Genomic DNA, 18,444 nt, shown 5'->3' with positions numbered 1-18,444 from the left:
TTCCACTAACAAAGGGAACCATGTGGAAGCTTACTACCCACCAGACAATCCATGGCACAGGTAATCAGCAGCAGGAAAACGTCTCAAAAAGCCTGGTGCGTAGTGATACACTCGCTTTTAAACTACCCGCCGTTTCCTTCTGTCGTCATCCGCGCATGCGTCATACGCTCACTGCTTCTCCCAGCACGTAGCGCCACTCGCGGCAACCTACCGAAACTCTCGTAACTTTACATTGAAATGAAGGGGGGGGGGAAAGCACCGTTCTGCATAACAGATATACCGAAGATGGCCATATCACATTTGGTATAGTATTTTAATTTTCTTTTTTCTAGCCAATGGTTAATTGTTCACATACAAATTCTGACTAAGTCACTACTATATTTTTAAACACTGAAATTCCACAATACTAAAATAAAATTATACAAGACTTGATTACAATTTTATACATGTTCCTTGATTTCTGGTAAATTATTAGTTTTCTTATTTTAGCACTAATAATGTTATGTCTTCCGACATAACACAGTGCACAAATGTTTAAGCTTCAAAATCTACATCTTGTCATGAACACAGCCTATCATTCCATTCCATTTTTCAAATGAGGCAAGGGTAACCTAGTTGCTTTCACTGTTACATCTCGTTTCTTAGACTGACATTTGCTGCTAGCTTCTCCTTCACAGACTCATCATTTCATTACTTCTGACACTTCTAAAATCTTGGCATCCTTTTCCTCTCAAGATATGATATTTCACCTATTCAGCTACTTATCCAGCACAAGTCTAAAATCTATCCAAACTTGAATAATGTTTTTATGTTTGAGGTGAAGTATCAAAACCTTGAATTGTTTTTGCTGCTTAGAAAAGGACAGTTGGACTAATCAGTGATATCTGTCTTGTTCCCCATCGAATCACTTTGCTTGCTGTGTCATAGGTAGCTGTTTCTCACTTATGTCTTTGCTACATGCACTTTCATGGGTACTGTTCTAAAGAGCTGGTATCCATCATTCCTCTATTTTCCACCAAAAGTGTTCTGAAACATGAACAATAGCAGCTATCCAACATACTTTTACAGCCAAACTGCATATCCATTGAACCTGCTTCTCCTCTTTCTCTTGCATCAAAGTTTCTTATGTGATTCCCATCCACAAAAAGGGTTACAAACCTACAGTTCATTTGCACAATGAGTAGGCTGAAAATTTTTTTTTTCTATTGTTTATTAATTTTGTATCTTTTTTTGTATTTTTAATGTAATAATTTTTAAATAATTCAGAAAGCTACTCAATGATTAAACATAGAATTGTTTCAAGCTGCTTTAGACTTCAGCAAGGAGAGCTGTTGTCTTACGGCAGGTGATGAAATTCATCTCACACCTAAAGACAGTCAATCACAAATATTTTGGTTCTTGGTGGGATGTGAATCCTCAGGCTGTTGGTCCAAGAGCAGACACACTAACGACTTGAGCAGCCATGCTCTCAAGTACTAGGGTGTAGTTGTAGAAAAGACTTCACAATGTGTTCCCTACAACTGCACCTTCCATTTGCTCAAGAAGAATTGATATATAAAAAGAGATTGAATTTGAAGTAAATCCAACCGCTTTTAACAACTATGCTGTGAAGCTATGCAGTTAAATTCCTTTAATTGAATGAAACTTATGAATTTTATGTGTGTTTGGGAAAGAGGAATCAGTTTCTCAAGTAATTCCCTCTGAAAGCTTGTGGAAAAGGTCAATAGCACACCAACCACTACTTCTGAGGATATTTTTTTTCTTAAATTTGCATTTGAGAATTATCATGTAACAAAATATTAGCAATTGTGTTGTGTGGTCTTGCCCTCCTGTGTCACATAGAGGTGAAATGTATGGAATTATTAGTGAAAGGAGGAAATGAGTCGTCACTTGGAACAAATGGTATATGTCTCCTAATTTTTTATATCTTTTTATTTTAATTATTATTATTATTTTTGTTTATTTATTTAATTTTTTTTTGTGCATCCAGAATTTTTTGGTATTGTCTTGTTGAAAGAACATGCACTTTCATTTAAACTTATGTCGGGAAGTACTTTTGTAGAACAGGATGTGCTTACTCTTTTTGTTTTTGTTTAGCATAAAGGTCAATTATTGAGTTAAAAGGGAGATGGTAAATCCTGTTTTATTTTATAGCCGGGTACGAAACTCTGATCGGAATCCATCGAATCCATAGAGTTTCATGCCAAAAAACTATCGGCGAGCCCAAGTCTAAGTGATCACTTGAGTAGTACAACACCAGGGCAACTCCATGCAATGGCGGAGCAAGCTCCATCACTAATCTTAATATTCTCTCATAATGTAGAACACAGCTCCTAAGAGATGTATATATACTGTTTTACATTATGAGAAGAGGTCACTACCCAGACCGGTTTCAACCTTTTTTGAGGTCTCATCAGTGAGTAGGTAGACCTGGAATATCAAAGTTTTAAGTGAACTGAACTTACATATACCTCTACTATAGAATTGCTGAACTGGTGTACTCTATATTGTTATTACTACTATAATAAGCCAAAAGGCTATTTTGGTAAATAGCCAAAAGGTAAATAGCCTTTTGGCTTATTATAGTAGTAATAACAATATAGGAGTACACCAGTTCAGCAATTCTATATTGTTATTACTACTATAATAAGCCAAAAGGCTATTTTGGTAAATAGCCAAAAGGTAAATAGCCTTTTGGCTTATTATAGTAGTAATAACAATATAGGAGTACACCAGTTCAGCAATTCTATAGTAGAGGTATATGTAAGTTCAGTTCACTTAAAACCTTGATATTCCAGGTCTACCTACTCACTGATGAAACCTCAAAAAAGGTTGAAACCAGTCTGGGTAGTGACCTCTTCTCATAATGTAAAACAGTATATATGCATCTCTTAGGAGCTGTGTTTTATATTATGAGAGAATATTAAGGTTAGTGATGGAGCTTGCTCCACCTTTGCATGGAGTTACCCTGGTGTTGTGCTATTCAAGTGATCACTTACACTTGGGCTCGCTGATAGTTTTTTCGGCATGAAACTCTATAGATTCGATCGATTCCGATCCGAGAGCAAATACAATCATTTGTATAAAATTTGATATCATTTTGCATTTAATTTTTTCTTGTACAGAAAATTTGCAATCATTAAACTGACTAATTATTTCTGTAGTGTCATCCAGAAAATCATGATATTTAAGACAAAGGGCATTAACATGTTCACAACCAAATGAGAAATCACGATGTGAAATAGAGGAGATATCAAACACTGACCATTCTTGTATCTCATTCTCAGGGGATCTGTTCTCTAAATGTGCACATAAAAAACGAGATTTACCATCTCCCTTTTAACTTAACTTATGTCGCCGGTAAAATAGCCTTTTGGCTTATAATAGTCAATTATTGATGTTGTGTTCCCTTTTGAAACCAGCTCAAAGTGGACTTTGAAATTTGACCAAAAGAAAACTACTTTGCTATCGAGCTAGTTTCTTATCTGAACAGTAAGTACTTTTTCATCTAGGTTGGTCCATTGTTTGGTTTTATTACAGATAATTTTTTTTTTAAGAAAAAGTTCCACTGACATTAGTACTATGCTGAACTTGTTTTAGTGTAATTTTGTAGAGAATATTTTAACATTGCAAATCTGGTGCAGATGACAGTTTTCATTGGAGTACTAATATCATGTAGTATTTTTTGGTGCTTGCAGTTGGATATCTAGAATCAGTTGGTCTCCAAGAGTGATATCACACTGTAGTACTGTATACTTTGAAGGTTCATGCTTGGCGGCAGAATATTGGTGCATACGTTTAGTTATATATTTACGTCGATATGCATTAGATATATATACACACAAACACTAATAAGCGTGCATGTGTAATGCTCACACAAGCACATAAATTTATTCTAATATTTTGATTATTTTATGATGTTTATTGCATAGGAGTCTAATTTTGATTAAATTTATCTTGTTTAGCATTTCATGTATTTGGTTCTACAGGAAAGTTGGTAGTAGAGATAGGGTAAGTACATAAAGTACTTCAATATAAATTTTAAAAAGTTGTGTTAAATGAGTATTTTTGCATTGGAATATCCGACAGCTTGCTTTGGGTATCTAAAAGGTATCCAGAAAAAGAAATATAATATATTACCTTTATCATTATAAATTGCAAACACAAGCAGTGATCGCTTTTTACCTGCAATGTAAAATTTAAAGACAAACAATTTTTGAGAATGTTGTCAGCTATTTTATCCACTTGAAGATGCACTGAAAAAATTCATTTGTGGTTTATTGAAACCATAATTAAAGGGTAAAAAGGAATTAAACATAATTCATTTATAAACATTTCTTTTTATCCAGATTTATAAGTTGGTGTTAAAGAGATACTTAAAAAATCATTTGCTTATCATATAATGATAAGGTGAAACTTTTCATATTTGCATGTTATGTGCTCTTTTTAGTTAATGTGGCTGATCCTGTCTTTAATACATGCTAAATTTGTAGTTCAAAGTATTAAAAATTAGTATTAAATGTTTAAAGGATATTAGATAGTGTCTTCAGAGCTCACTGAGAAGGATATTACAATGTTTATCTCCTTTGGTTGGAGACAGGCCAGTATTCAAATTCTGGTGATGGTAAAAGGAATCTATATAATGACTTTTCAAAGAAAGTGAGTTAGCTAGTGCATATGGAGGCAGTAGGGTGTTCTCTCAGAAGCAAACATAGGTGTTTCTTTCTACAAGCCCTGTGAACCCACTCATTTACAAATACTACCTGCTACTTTGAGCCAGGTCAGTGAGTGGATAGGATTAACATATGTGCCAAACCTTGATATAAAAAAAAAAATACTGATGCTCAAAAAAAAGGCTAGGAAAAGGTAGTTTAAATAATTTCAGATCCAAAACAACTTGACACTTGAAATTTAAACTTTGACAAGTAAAATTTAAAGAAAGTTTACTGAAAAAAAAATTCTTGCTTTTATTTCCATGCTAAAGTTACACAAACAAGGCATTTAGATTGGAAAGCTGCAGATTATAATTTTTGTATAAATACAGACTTATTTCCCTTCAATTTTTATTTATTTATTTTCATTTAATGTTTTAACTTTGAGAAGTAAATTGCTTTGTTGCCTTTTTAAACTGTAATTTAAATTTCAGATGTTATTAGTGAAGAATCAGTGCTTGAAATATAACGTTGGCAACATTTAGTAGCAAAAGTTATTTATAACAATTTCAAAACCTCAGTGGAATTGAATATGGGTACTGTCAACATATGAGGAGTTAATCATGTTTTGTATTATGTTTAGTGGAAAAGAAGAAGAGCTAGCAAGAGGAATACAAAAATACCATATTGATTATTATAATTGGTGTTACTTTGATGAAGAAGACAAAAATAGATATATTGTGTCTAAATAATAATTATAATGTTTGAGGAATAATGATATGAGGAAAGAAAGATTAGCTATAGTATTCAACATATCAAAATGGGAAATTGAGCAGTGAGACTAAATAAATAGCCTGCTAGATTCTGTTCAGAACATGGGCTAGTCATTATACCACGTTTCAGCACAAAATGTGCATAAATTTGCAAGGAAGGAATGCACAAAAAATAAGTTTCGTTGTTAATAATCCCTTGTTAATTGAAGGTATTTTATTAGGACCTTAATGTATTTAGAATGTGTCACTATATCATGTATGTATAGTGCATGCGGTTTCAGTTGAATCTTCCAGTTTTTTAGTTGTTTAATTGAAAAGTCATACTGAATATGCCCTTGACACTAGCATGAAAATTGTATCTAATAAAAATTACATAAATAAAATCTATACTAAGTTTAATGAATTATCAATTATCATGGCTTGCATCAGTTTCTCAAGCATATAAGAGGTTTTGTGAAGTCTTGTAATATCATTGTATATCCATTTCCCTTATTTATTCATCATCATCAAATGGTACATTCCTGACATGTATCCTCAAGTGGAGGGGTGTACAGGATATGATAGTACTACATGAAAAATTTACATCATTACTAACTTCCTGTCTACAATTTTCTTCCAGATCAGTCTGTTACCTGTCCAGACTCCGACATTGTCAGATCTTATATTTCTATCTTCTAAGCCACTTTTTACAGTATCAATCCACCTATATCTTGGTCTTCCTCTGGGTCTTTTTCTTGCCAACCTGGCAGAGAACACTTGTTTTGTTATCTTTCCTCTTTCATTCTGTTTAAGTAACCATACCATCTGAGATTAGCTCTGCTGTCACATTCCTGGATGCTAACAATGTCAAGTTCTTTCCTAATTTTCTTGTTTTTAATATGATATTGCCATTGATGCCATCTGTTCATGCCCCTAATCTTTCTCAGGACTCTCTCATATCTGCGGTCTCCAGTCTTTGGTCAAGTGTTTTACTTCTAACTCAGCTCTCAGATCCATAAGTTAAAATTGGTTTGAACACTGTCTTGTATACAGCTAATTTAGTGTTTTGACTAATTTCTCTCTTATTCCACTTAAATTTATTCAGTTGACTTCCTACCATACCAGCTTTGTTGATTCTGTTGTCTATTTCCATATTTAATTTACCATCTTTACTAAAAATCGTGCCTAAGTAGCTGAAATGTTTAACTTGTTCTATAGGTTCTCCGTTTGATATTTTCAATGTTTTTGCCTATTTTCATTCTTTGTCTCCTGCTTCTGACATTATTTATTTTCAGTTGTAATTTTTTTTAAGATATGAGCAGATAAGGGCTGTATATGGGCTGCTTTCATAACCTAATGAACTGTTCAAAGACCTTAATCAACACTTCAGAAATATTAATCAGACTATATAATTTGCTACTTTCTCTTTGGCACTACTCTTGAAAAGCAGACTGAAAGTGAAAGAGAGTGAAAGCAGACTATCATTCTCTCCACTTCTTCCAGTATTGGGACTCATATTAAACAAGTGAAAGAATTTCCAATTTGATTGTACACACACAGCCCATTCATTCCCACTGCTCTATTTGAGGGAAAGTTTTTTTTCTTAGCTTGCATCGCAATACATTCTCTCATTTATATCATGTTTTGTAATATTTTTAGTGCCTTGATCCCATCTACCTATTCTTTCTGCTGTTCACTTTCCAGCATCTAGGTATGTGAATCACTTCTGATAATTTCCACCCATGTATCATACAATGGCTGTTCAGTAATTCAGCTGTTTTTGCTTCTCTACTTTATACTATATATTATTTCAAAGCCGAATGTAGAAACCATGAAAGTTTCATAAAAAAAAGTTGACCAGAGAGCTTATGGGAATACACTTGCCAGCATTTATGAGTTAACTTAGTGCAGACCATATAGAAGACATGAGCACTTCCCAAGTGTCCATATATTGGTCCTTTTATTGGTCCATTTTGATAAAGTTTCACTGGCCTGACATCTGTTTCGAACTGGTTGGTGCTCTTCAGAGACTAGGCAGAAACCTTAAGAGAACAAAAACTCCCTTTCAGTACTAAGGCTTGAAGTGTTGGAGAGGTCGAAGAATACCATTGAAATAGAACAGTTGTGAGGAGATGCGTGTGTGTGGACAGTCACCCATGAAGGCTTTGAGAATGACCAAAAAAAAAACAAAAAAAAATGCAGTGTAGTCTCTCAAGTAATGAAATTGAATAGAGTGGTCAATACAATGTGGAAAGGTACACTAGTTGTGAGCCTAAGAAAATACTGAAGTTTATGTATACAAGTACCAGAAGCATCAGGAATAAGAGTGAAGGAGTTTTTTTTTGTCGTTGGTTACTGCATATATGCTAGAAGTTAAAAGCATTAGTGAGAGTTAGTTGATTGACAGCAGTTGATGTAGTAATAGGGATGGAATGAAAGAAGTATATTTCTTCTAATTCTTCTTTAGGAAGGAAAGAATAGGATGGGGAGAGAGATATTGCTGATAGCATATGAATTGCAGCCAAAAAGAGTAGGCCACCATAAAGATTGATACAGAAGGTAATAATTTGAGGCAGTCTGGCAAACAAAATATAAGTTGGCTGCTGCTATAAGCCAGGAAGCATAAGGGAAGATATGAATGACATGCATTTGTTTCAGTAGGTTCTTATTAACAATTGTCCTACATTCATTAGCATAATGAATGTAAGACAAGTAATCATTATGGGGGTGGGTGTGCTGGCTTCATCAATGAGGACATGGATTGGAAAGAGGAAAGGTCACATGACACGGAAGGAAATGGAAATTTATTCACCTACTAAGTGATAATTACTTGAAATCATATGATGGAAGCGATCTCGGGGTTTGATGCTGGATCTGGTGATAGCATCAGAGGATCTTTCCATAACCAAGGTAGTCACATTGCCTTAGATTGGGGAGAGTGATCATGTGGTATTGACTTGGGAAGTTGCCAAACGTAGAATTTTCACTTCAAGCAGGGATATATGGAACTATAGGGCAGGTGATTATGATAAGCTTAAGAGGCAGCTTGAAGTAGCCATCACATAAGTATCTGCGAGGGAAGAATGTTATAAGTGCATGAGAGATGGTTAAGGGATGTCTCTCTGAAAAAAAGCAATATTGGACTGTGTATAGCCAGTGGATAAATCATGTAGGAGTTAGATGGATGAGTAGTATCATTAAGTGGGAGCTGAAAAAAAAAAAAAATCATGGAGGATATATAATGAGAAAGGTGAAACAGCAAGCTTTTGGCACATACAAGAAGGGTGACTAACATGATAAGGAAGGCAAAATCAGATTATGAGAGGAAATTAGCCAAGCAGGCCGAAGAAAATTTCAAAGCATTCTTTTTTTCTATATGGTGAGTAAAAGGAAGAATGAATATGTAATGATAATTTTAATGAGTGCTTGTAATAGGTAGGTGACAGAAGAAGATGAAATAGTGGAGTTACTGAGTAATCACTATGTAATCTGTCATCCAGGTGAAGATATTACAGTGACAGATGTGACAGGAACTAATGTGGGAATACAGCTTGATGAATTGGGTGTAATTCTAATGAAATACAGTGGTATCTCGCTAATCTGAACCTCTTTAGTCCGAACACTCTAGTAATCCGAACTGTTGTTTGAAAGAAAAAAGGTTTTATGACGTATTATTATTTTGTGGACTATTATTTTTATTTAATAATTATTATTTTAACTATTATTATTTATTTTATTATTATTACAGTACAGTATTTTTTTCATACTGTCGATTGTACGGTTATACTGGAGGCCTATTTTGATGTATTGTGTGTTCACGTTTGCTTTTTTATACTGTCAGCACGTACTGTATTGTCGGCATGAATCACAAATATACACAAAAAGAGGAAATTCAAAACGTGCATAATTTGGCTAAAAATATAAATCCAGATGTTGAAATTTCACAAACAGATTATAGGTAGAACTGAAAGTGAATTCGGAATCAAATCAGATGCTGAAATTATAAATGTGACGCTACAGAATGAATTAGAAGACGATACTGACAATAAAGAACTTGAAGAAAAAAAAGTAAAACATGAAGAGGCAGTTGATAGTTTTAATGTGTGTATAGAATGTGCGAAGCAGAATGATACACTATTCCACAAAATTTTATTGCTGATGCAGCTCTGAGAAGAAGCATTCGAAAAAAGTTTAGCATCCAAGAAACAAAAGAAAATCGGTGACTTTTTTTACAAAGAAATAAAAAACTTTTTTTGTGTTATTTTGTGAAACTTTTTTTGTGTTGTGTACAAGAAAGTGATATTCTTTATGCAAATTAAGTTATGTACTGAACTATGCAATTTTATTAAATCAGAATCCTCAACAATACAGGTATATACAAACTAATTTTTTTACTAAAATAAACTTGTGTATACTGCATTATTTTTTAAGTTTTACAACAGTACAGTAGCTTTTTTTTCTATCAGTTACTTCATTTATTTACAGAATTAAATTGATGTACCATTAGAATCTGATTATTTTTGTCTTAAACGCTAGTTATTGTTGTCTCTTGGGGGAAAATTTGCTAATCCGAACTTTTCGCTAATCTGAATGAGCACGGTTTTTATTAGTTCGGATTAGCGCGATACCACTGTATCCTGCAATATCTCAGTACAAATCATGAGTTAGATGTGATATCAGCCTGTGTGTTACTAGAATGTACTACAATGCGTTGCTTAATTAAGCCTCAACTCTGGTAAAATCCCAAAGGAATGGAAGGAGGATAAAACAATTCCCAGTACATAAAGCAAATTATATCTCAGGAGTGGTGATAAAGGTATTGAAGTTGGCCAGATCAAAAATTCAAGAATGGGCAGATGAGAATGTGATCCTCTATGAGAGATAGCATGGCTTTGTGAAGGGTAGGTCATGCCCTAGCTATTTACTCACTTTTTATAATAGTGACAGTTGAACCGGATAAAGAACTGGCTGTTCAGTGATGCTGCTGGATATTGCCGAGATATTTAATAGGGTATCACGTGGAACTCTGCAAAACAGATGGAGGAAATGTGGCATAAATTTACATTCCTCATGCTAGTATGTTCTTTAATAAATAATCATATTAGCTAACCACTTTTCTCAGTATGTCCTCTGAATTTCAACTTCCTATCTACCAACAGCTCTGAATCCCTAGCTTTGTCATTTTCCTCAACTACACTTCCTACGGTGTGGGTTATACATGATTTTTCATCCCAAAATGGATAACTGCACTTTTCCATGTTAAACTTGCCCTGTTATCTTTTGCCCATACTCTCAGCCTATTTAAATAATTCTACAGGCTCTCTCTCTCTAATTGCATCAATTAACTGTTGCACTCTCCAGCTGAATAAACACCAGTTTTATACCAACTGAATATTTAGCTTCAAATCATTATTTCACAGATGTACAAATTAAATAGTACTGATTCCAAGCACAGAACCCTGCAGCATACCATTATCACCTGCCTTCTCCTGGATTCTGCTCTTTCACATACTACTCTTTGGTATTCCATCAACCACTCTCATATCTATATCATCAGCTTTATGAAGATTTATGAAGCTGGTAATATGGATACAAGGGTGGCTGATGGACATATACCAAAGAGTAGTATATGGAGGAGTGGAATCCTGGAGAGGACAGGGAACTAATAGTGTGCCACAGGGCTCTGTGATTGCATCACTGCTAGTTTAACTCATACATACATCAGTGATATAGGAAATAAGCTGAAGGGGAAATATTCATTCTTTTTTCTTATGTGTTTAGTGAGAAGTAAATAAATATTGCATGGATAGACTGGACCTCTCATGATTAGTCTTCTGCCCAGAGATTTCCATGCAGTAATAATGATAATCTAGAAATAACAAATAGAAATTTCTTAATTCTTGAATAGACATATTAACAAGGTAATAACAATGATAGTGATAAATTATTGCTGTTTGTTTAGATATTTTATTCCAAAGTAAAGCATTATTTTAAATATACATTAAAAAAAATTTTTTTTTTAGGATAATTGGATTTCTTATTGGTGTCTGCATTGCATTTTTTGTAGTGATTGGAGATTTAGGTCCACCATTAGCATCTGAATTCTTAATGATTCAGGTATGCATGCATGTACATTTATATGTTGATTAAAAAAAATAATATATAGGTATTTTTTTTCTTTAACATGCGCTGCTATTTCTGTTATTGTTATCATCTATATTAATAGCAATATATTGAACAGTTAGCCATGAAGTTTTTGCTCTGCATTTAAGCAGTTTATGTAATTTTTTTTAAAATGAATTCATTTTAGGAATTCAGTGACTGCATTCCACTTAGAGGTTTGACATTGTTTGATGCAGTTTTCCACTCTAATTGCTGGAATTTCACTAAGTTCAAATGTACCCTTATAATTGCAGTAATACATCTCGTAGGAGATGTTTTACTGTTCTACATTATGAGAGAAGATCACTACCCAGACCGTAATAAATTTAGTTTAATCCTTTATCCAAGTGTGAGCAAACAAAGTTTACACCTGAAAGTATCTTCAGGACTAGGGTAAGGTAGTACAACACCGGGAAATTCGTTGAAGAGACCTCAATAAAGGTCGAAACTAGTCTGGGTAGTGGCCCTTCCCTTAATGCATAAAATTATACATATCCGCAAGGAGATGTGTTTTGCATTATGGGAGATACTGAGATAGGAGTGTTGTTAGCTTGCTCCACCTTTGCAATGAGTTGTCCGGTGTTGTACTACCTTACCTCAGTCCTGAAGATACTTTCAGGTGCAAACTTTGTTTGCTCACACTTGGATAAAGGATTAAACTAAATTTATTATAGTCTAACCAAGTGAAAAATAAACTTTCAACACTACCCAGACCGGTTTCGACCTTTTTTGAGGTTTCATCAGTGAGTAGGTAGACCTAGATGTAATACTAAGGTTTCAATAATCAGAGCTTATTTCTTTACTGTACGAGTTGCCAATAGGTGCACCATCAATTTCCTGATGTGTAACCTACAAGGGGTGTTAAGATTACTATGGCAGCACAACATGATTTAATTTACATTATTATTAATGTAAAATCAATTATTAATGCAAATAATTTTTTTTTCATGATAAAGTATAAAAGTAAATATCCTCAATGAAAATGCATGAGCAAAATTTTTATTTTGTTACTGAAAATAAGAGCAAACAGGCTTCACTTCGGCAAAGTAAAATTATTCAAAATTAAGTGAATATTGAATACCACATTATTTCTTAGCCGAATAAGAAACTCAAAGATAGGAAATCAAATCTAAGAGTTTCATGCCGAATACAGAAAACTATATAAAGTTCGGAGAGTCCAAGCATAAGGCAATACCTGGTAGTGCAATGCTAGGATGACTCGTAATAAAGGTGGAGCAAGATCCGGTCACTGTTCTTAGTATTTTCCCATAATGTAAAACACAGCTCCTAGAATTACTGTTCTACATTATGAGAGAAGATCACTACCCAGACGTTTTGACCTTTTTTGAGGTCTCATCAGTGAGTAGGTAGACCTAAATATAATACTAAGGTTTCAATAATCAGAGCTTATTTCTTTACTGTACGAGTTGCCAAAAGGTGCACAAATACAATTACTGAAAATAAGAGTCAACAGGCTTCACTTTGGCGAAGTAAAATTATTCAAAATTAAGTGGATATTGAATACCACATTATTTCTTAGCCGAATAAGAAACTCAAAGATAAGAAATCTAATCCAAGAGTTTCATGCTGAATACAGAAAACTATGTAGAACAGTAATACATCTCCTAGGAGCTGTGTTTTACATTATGGGAAAATACTAAGAACAGTGATCGGAACTTGCTCCACCTTTACTACGAGTCGCCCTAGCATTGCACTACCAGGTGTTGGCTTACGCTTGGACTTGCCAAACTTTATATAGCTTTCTGTATTTGGCATGAAACTCTTAGATTAGATTTCCTATCTTTGAGTTTCTTATTCGGCTAAGAAATAATGTGGTATTGAATATCCACTTAATTTTGAATATTTTTATTTCGTAATTTCTTCTTTTTTTCATTCCCTAATCTAAAACTTCTAATGCAGTTTGGATCCTTCTAAGTAATTTAAACCAATAAGAATGACTGCTTTTGAATTATTCAGATATTAATCCACTATTAGTGTTTCTCCCCCATATTAATAATAATGTGGGAAAAAATAATAATAATAACTAGATTGAGTTATGTTTTGTGTTCTACATTAATATCATTAGTCAGAATGATTTCAGTGCAGAACAGTATTTATGAAACCACATGTTTGTATTATTGATGTACTGGCCATTACTAAATTTGTCAGACAGTACTATTAAAGTGCAATGGAAACATATTATTAGGTTTAATTGCAAAACAAAGATGCTGAAATATATAGTGTATATATTTTCATTAGCATGATGAATGACTACTTCTGATCTTGGAAAGGGGGCATGCATTCATTCTTGTTTAAGTTAAGTTGACTGCATGTTGCTTTGCAACTGTGTTTTAAGAGAGATTTATATCTGATAGTTTCTATAAAGAAATTTATAGAAACTGCTCTATAAAAAGCTTAAGTTTCTACAAAGAACTTTAAGCATTGATTGCATAGTTGGCTAGATCTGATGATTGAGAAACTTTGATGTAGCTCCTATGTTCTTCCCTACTGACTTTTGTGTTCTTCCAGCCTGATATCTTGAAACAAACACCTGTTTAAAAGAAATGAAGAAAATGTTGAACTAGTTTAAGGATCGTAATTAAAGTGAAAAGCCAAACGGCTAGTTTTCTGGCAACTTAATAGTTATTAAAGGGATAAAAATCCTATGTTTTTATATAGCCAGTAAGTGAAACTCAAGATCGAGAACTACGATCTATGAGTTTTAATAGTGAGGGAGCTTGCTCCACCGTTGCTTCGAATCGCCTTCGCCGATAGTTTTTCGGTATTGAAACTTATAGATCGTAGTTCTCGATCTTGAGTTTCACTTACTGGCTATATAAAAACATAGGATTTTTATCCCTTTAATAGTTTAAGGATCATTCATTGTGCATCAAAGTAACTTTAATGTAATCTAATTCTTACCCAAAGAAGACATGGTATGTGATTTGATTAGGCCAGCAGGAATTCAAAGGAAGGTTCATATTAACCATTGACAGTCTCTAAGTGGTATTAATGGAACACAGTAGTACCTCAAGCTTTGAATTTTAGGAAGACCATATATCTTATGTAGATAAGTCAAGCCTAGCTAGACTTGAGTATAAATCACATCTTGTTCTCAGTTGCGAACTGGTGCTTGTTTATAGTTTACATATGCTGTTTTCTGGATTTTTGACCCTCCCCTTTGTCATAGATTAAAATAGCTCCTTTCCCTCAAAAATTATGCACCAAATATGCATGTATATGTGAACAGCAGGTTTTATAAATAGTGCATATTATTTTAATATTTTACTTTAATATATAATAATTATATAATAAAAATGATTAATAAATATTATCATTAAATTCATAATATTATGTATTGTAATAATCATTATATCCTATTGTATATCATTGTTTATATACTGAACCATGTCAGTAATTTTTTATTTAATAACTTAAACTATTCAATAAATCTTACATTGTCTTTTATTCTTTAAAGGGAGTAATTTGTTAGGAAATGAAAGTCAATTATATGAATTACTACAATTTTGTGTTGATCTTTCCACAGAATGTTTAGTCATCCAGTAAATATGATATACCTGGATGAATCTGATGTTATCTTACAGTTAATCAAAGTTTCATTTCATCCAGTGACATTATACCTGTCTCATTTTTCTTATGAACAGCAATTACCAGAATTTCGTTATCTATTTTTGCAGATGTATATATGTGGACCTAATTTTTGGAATAGATATTAGAAAAATGCATGTGGTTTTAAAGCAACGTAAGTGAAGAAATATGTCTTCCTTTGTTTATTATATTATGTGGAAGTATTTCATTTTTTGTTCAGTCTTTAGGAAGAAGTCTCCCTCCCCATCCTGTATTAAATCTTTTGAAATACATGAAGCAGCTATTCAACATCCTTTCATACCTTCATAGTTCCACTCCAGACTCACAGAATGAATTTGTCTTCCTCTTCATTTATTCCTTCAACTGTTACCTTTCTGCTGATGTATTTTCTAAAAGAATACAATCTACAAGTTTTTCTTCAATGTAAGGTTAACATGTTTCTTCTTTCTGCCCATGGTACTAATTTATTGTAGGTTGAACAACTCTTCATGAAGGATTTTGGTTTGAGGATTACATTGTGGTTGGTCGGTGAATATATTGCTCCTGTAAAATCGGTGATTTTTGTCTGTTTTTATTGTGTTTTCCCTTAGAAAATGAGTGTTTTGTACTAGTGTAGATTTTAGTGTTGTTTAGTGTATTTTATCACATATTTTTATTAAGATATTTCAATATTTAGTTATGTTTAAAATGGTGCCACAAAAAGGCAAGAAATATAATGCAAAAAAAGCACCAGAAGCGAGAAAAAGAAGGTTAGCCCTGTTAACGAGGTTATCAGAGACATGGAGGAGGTTAATGAAAATGAATTAACCTCCAAAATAGCAAAATTGTAAATCATCAGAGAGACAACATGGGAATTGCAAAAAGTCGAGGGGTATTTAAATGAACAGAGAGAGAGAAAAAGAAAATTAAACAGGAAAATAAGAAACAACAAAGCAAGGAAACAGGCAAGTCAGGAAAAAATGGAAATCAGGTAAGTGATGTTGTCAATAAAAAGAAAGAAGTTATTTGGTATGGTGACTCTATAATAAAACAGTATGAGAGAGGACATGAAAGGGTTGTTGGAAGAAGAGAGAGTGAAGAGTGAGAAAGTGAAAATAGTCAGTATCTTACTTCGCTATGATAAAAATGAATTAAGAAGAAGGACTATGATAGCAAACGATTCAATGCAGAGGCTGTGTAGAAGGAATGGATGCGAGTTTTTGGATGTGTGGAGTGAGTTTGAGGGATGATTGGATTTGTATGAGAAGGACGGCCTACACTTGAATGGGTTGGTATCAGAAGTCTAGAAAACCTAATAACTGGTATGAGACCTAATACAGAGAGTCAAGGAAACTAAATTATAAAATTATAAAGGAATAGAGTGAATGTGAGTTTAAGAGTGACAAAGTCCATTCCATCATTAACTGTGTTAATGACACGAATGGGCTTTGTTATGGAAATGTTGATAAGAAGAGAACGATTTCTTCTTTGTGTTCGCCCTGTTTCGACCCATCAAACGCATGCAAAGATGTCTAGATGTGTAAGGCATTAGAAAACAATCGAGATCTGCAAGTTATCCAACTGTGTCAGGCAGACTGCAGACAAGACTGTACAAAAGAATAAACAGGTAGATTATTGTGTCTGTACACAAATGCTAGGAGTATCAGAAACAAAGGGGTTGAGTCAGAATCAGACATACTAACTGGTATCGAGTGTCCAGGGTACAGTATTTTTAGGAAGGATAGAGAGGATAGGAGAAGATGGGCATGCTGCTAATGATATCGGATGACTTGAATCCAGTTAGAGTTGAGACCTATGATTGTACTACTAACAGTATTTCACGTGGCAGCGAGTTTGAAGTCATCTGGTATGAGGTGGAATCTAACAAGATCAATTACATAGTGGAGTGCTGCTACAGATCTGGTGGATCGGTTGCTAGTGATGAAGAAATGCATCACCAAATGGAAAAGATGAGCATGATAAGAGTAAGTAATCATAATGGAAGACTTTAATTATCCAAATATTGATTGGGTAGCAGTAGAATCTCATGAGAAGAATGAAAATGCATTTATTGAGCTGTTGCAGAACAACTTCCTCAAGCAGCATATGACAGAAGGAACTCAAGGTCAAAGAGTGTTAGATTTGATTATAGCATCAGAGGGCATTTCAGTTAAAAACATAACAATTCTGCCTCCGGTTGGTGACAGTAATCATGCTGTACTCACTTGGGAAGTGACTAAGTTTATGAATGTTCCATTCAGAAAAGGTTACATGCTGAACTACAAAGCAGGAAATTATGATCAGCTGAGGAGTAGACTGAGTTCAGTCTACTCCTGAGAAATGTGGAATGGGATCAGTTGCTGGATGGAAAGAATATGAACAGTGCATGGGAAGTATTTAAACAATACTTAAACGATGTGATATTAGAATGCATCCTGAGAGTTCAAAGAATAAATAGGGTACCGATTTTAAGAGGAACCTGTGGCACAGTAAATTAATTAATAAAGAAACATATAAAAACCACAGTGATATCTTTAATTAGTAAAAGGACAAATATATCGTACTAAAATTAATAGTACATCTTCAGTGTCTGTTACAGTAATAGGAATGGAATACAAGCAAAAGGTTCGGTGGATCACCTATTAAAATGCAATTGTTACCGCATGCTTGGAAATAATAGAAAATAACAAATTTAATCTATTAAGATAAATGCTTTTTTTACATAAGATAAAAGTCTCTCAGATCTATGAGAAAGACTGACAGCTATTTCTATTTAAATTTGGTCGGTATAAGATGGTTTCACAACTTTCTTTGAATAGGCGTTCATATTTGAATCTGCATCTATGGAGGAGAACAGCTTTATCCCACTGGACACTATGAGTAGAGTCAATACTGTGCTGTGCCAGACCAGACTTCAGAGGTTTGTTATAATCAATATAATATTGATGTTCTTTTTTCCAAAGAACGGCCATTTTGTCCAAAATAAGAGACATTGCATTTGCAAGGTATTTGGTAAACGCCAGCCAAAGATAGAGAAGACAGTTTATCCTTTGTAGAAGGTAATAAAGATAATAAAGAAGAAATTTTGTTCATAGGAATATATGTTGGAATCATTTATACGTGTGTTGAGGCTTGAGTGCTGTGAAAATTTCATGTTAGAGGTTTAGTGGAATATTAACAGCACTGAGAAAGGATTAAAACTAATTTTAATACTTCCAATATTTTGTCTCCGTCACAGAGACATCTTTGGGGATTACAAAAACTTTTTGCAACAACACACACACACAAAT

At 33.7% G+C, this 18,444-nt stretch overlaps 1 protein-coding gene across 1 annotated transcript in view; it reads left to right on the top strand.

Annotated features, from left to right (window-relative positions):
• Positions 1–18,444, top strand: part of LOC150103066 (uncharacterized) — a 223,228-nt gene that overhangs the window by 38,540 nt on the left and 166,244 nt on the right. Inside the window, exons 4-5 of the mRNA XM_090397785.1 lie at positions 3,966–4,011; positions 11,428–11,521. Of these exons, the coding sequence (XP_090253911.1) occupies positions 3,966–4,011; positions 11,428–11,521 (140 nt within the window). The remainder of the gene's footprint in view (positions 1–3,965; positions 4,012–11,427; positions 11,522–18,444) is intronic.

Source organism: Typopeltis vanoorti, chromosome 9 (assembly GCF_054136105.1).
Source record: "Typopeltis vanoorti isolate ZY-2024b chromosome 9, IOZ_Tvanoo_1.0, whole genome shotgun sequence".
Taxonomy (NCBI): domain Eukaryota; kingdom Metazoa; phylum Arthropoda; class Arachnida; order Uropygi; family Thelyphonidae; genus Typopeltis; species Typopeltis vanoorti.
This window is presented reverse-complemented; position numbering and strand designations above follow the sequence as displayed.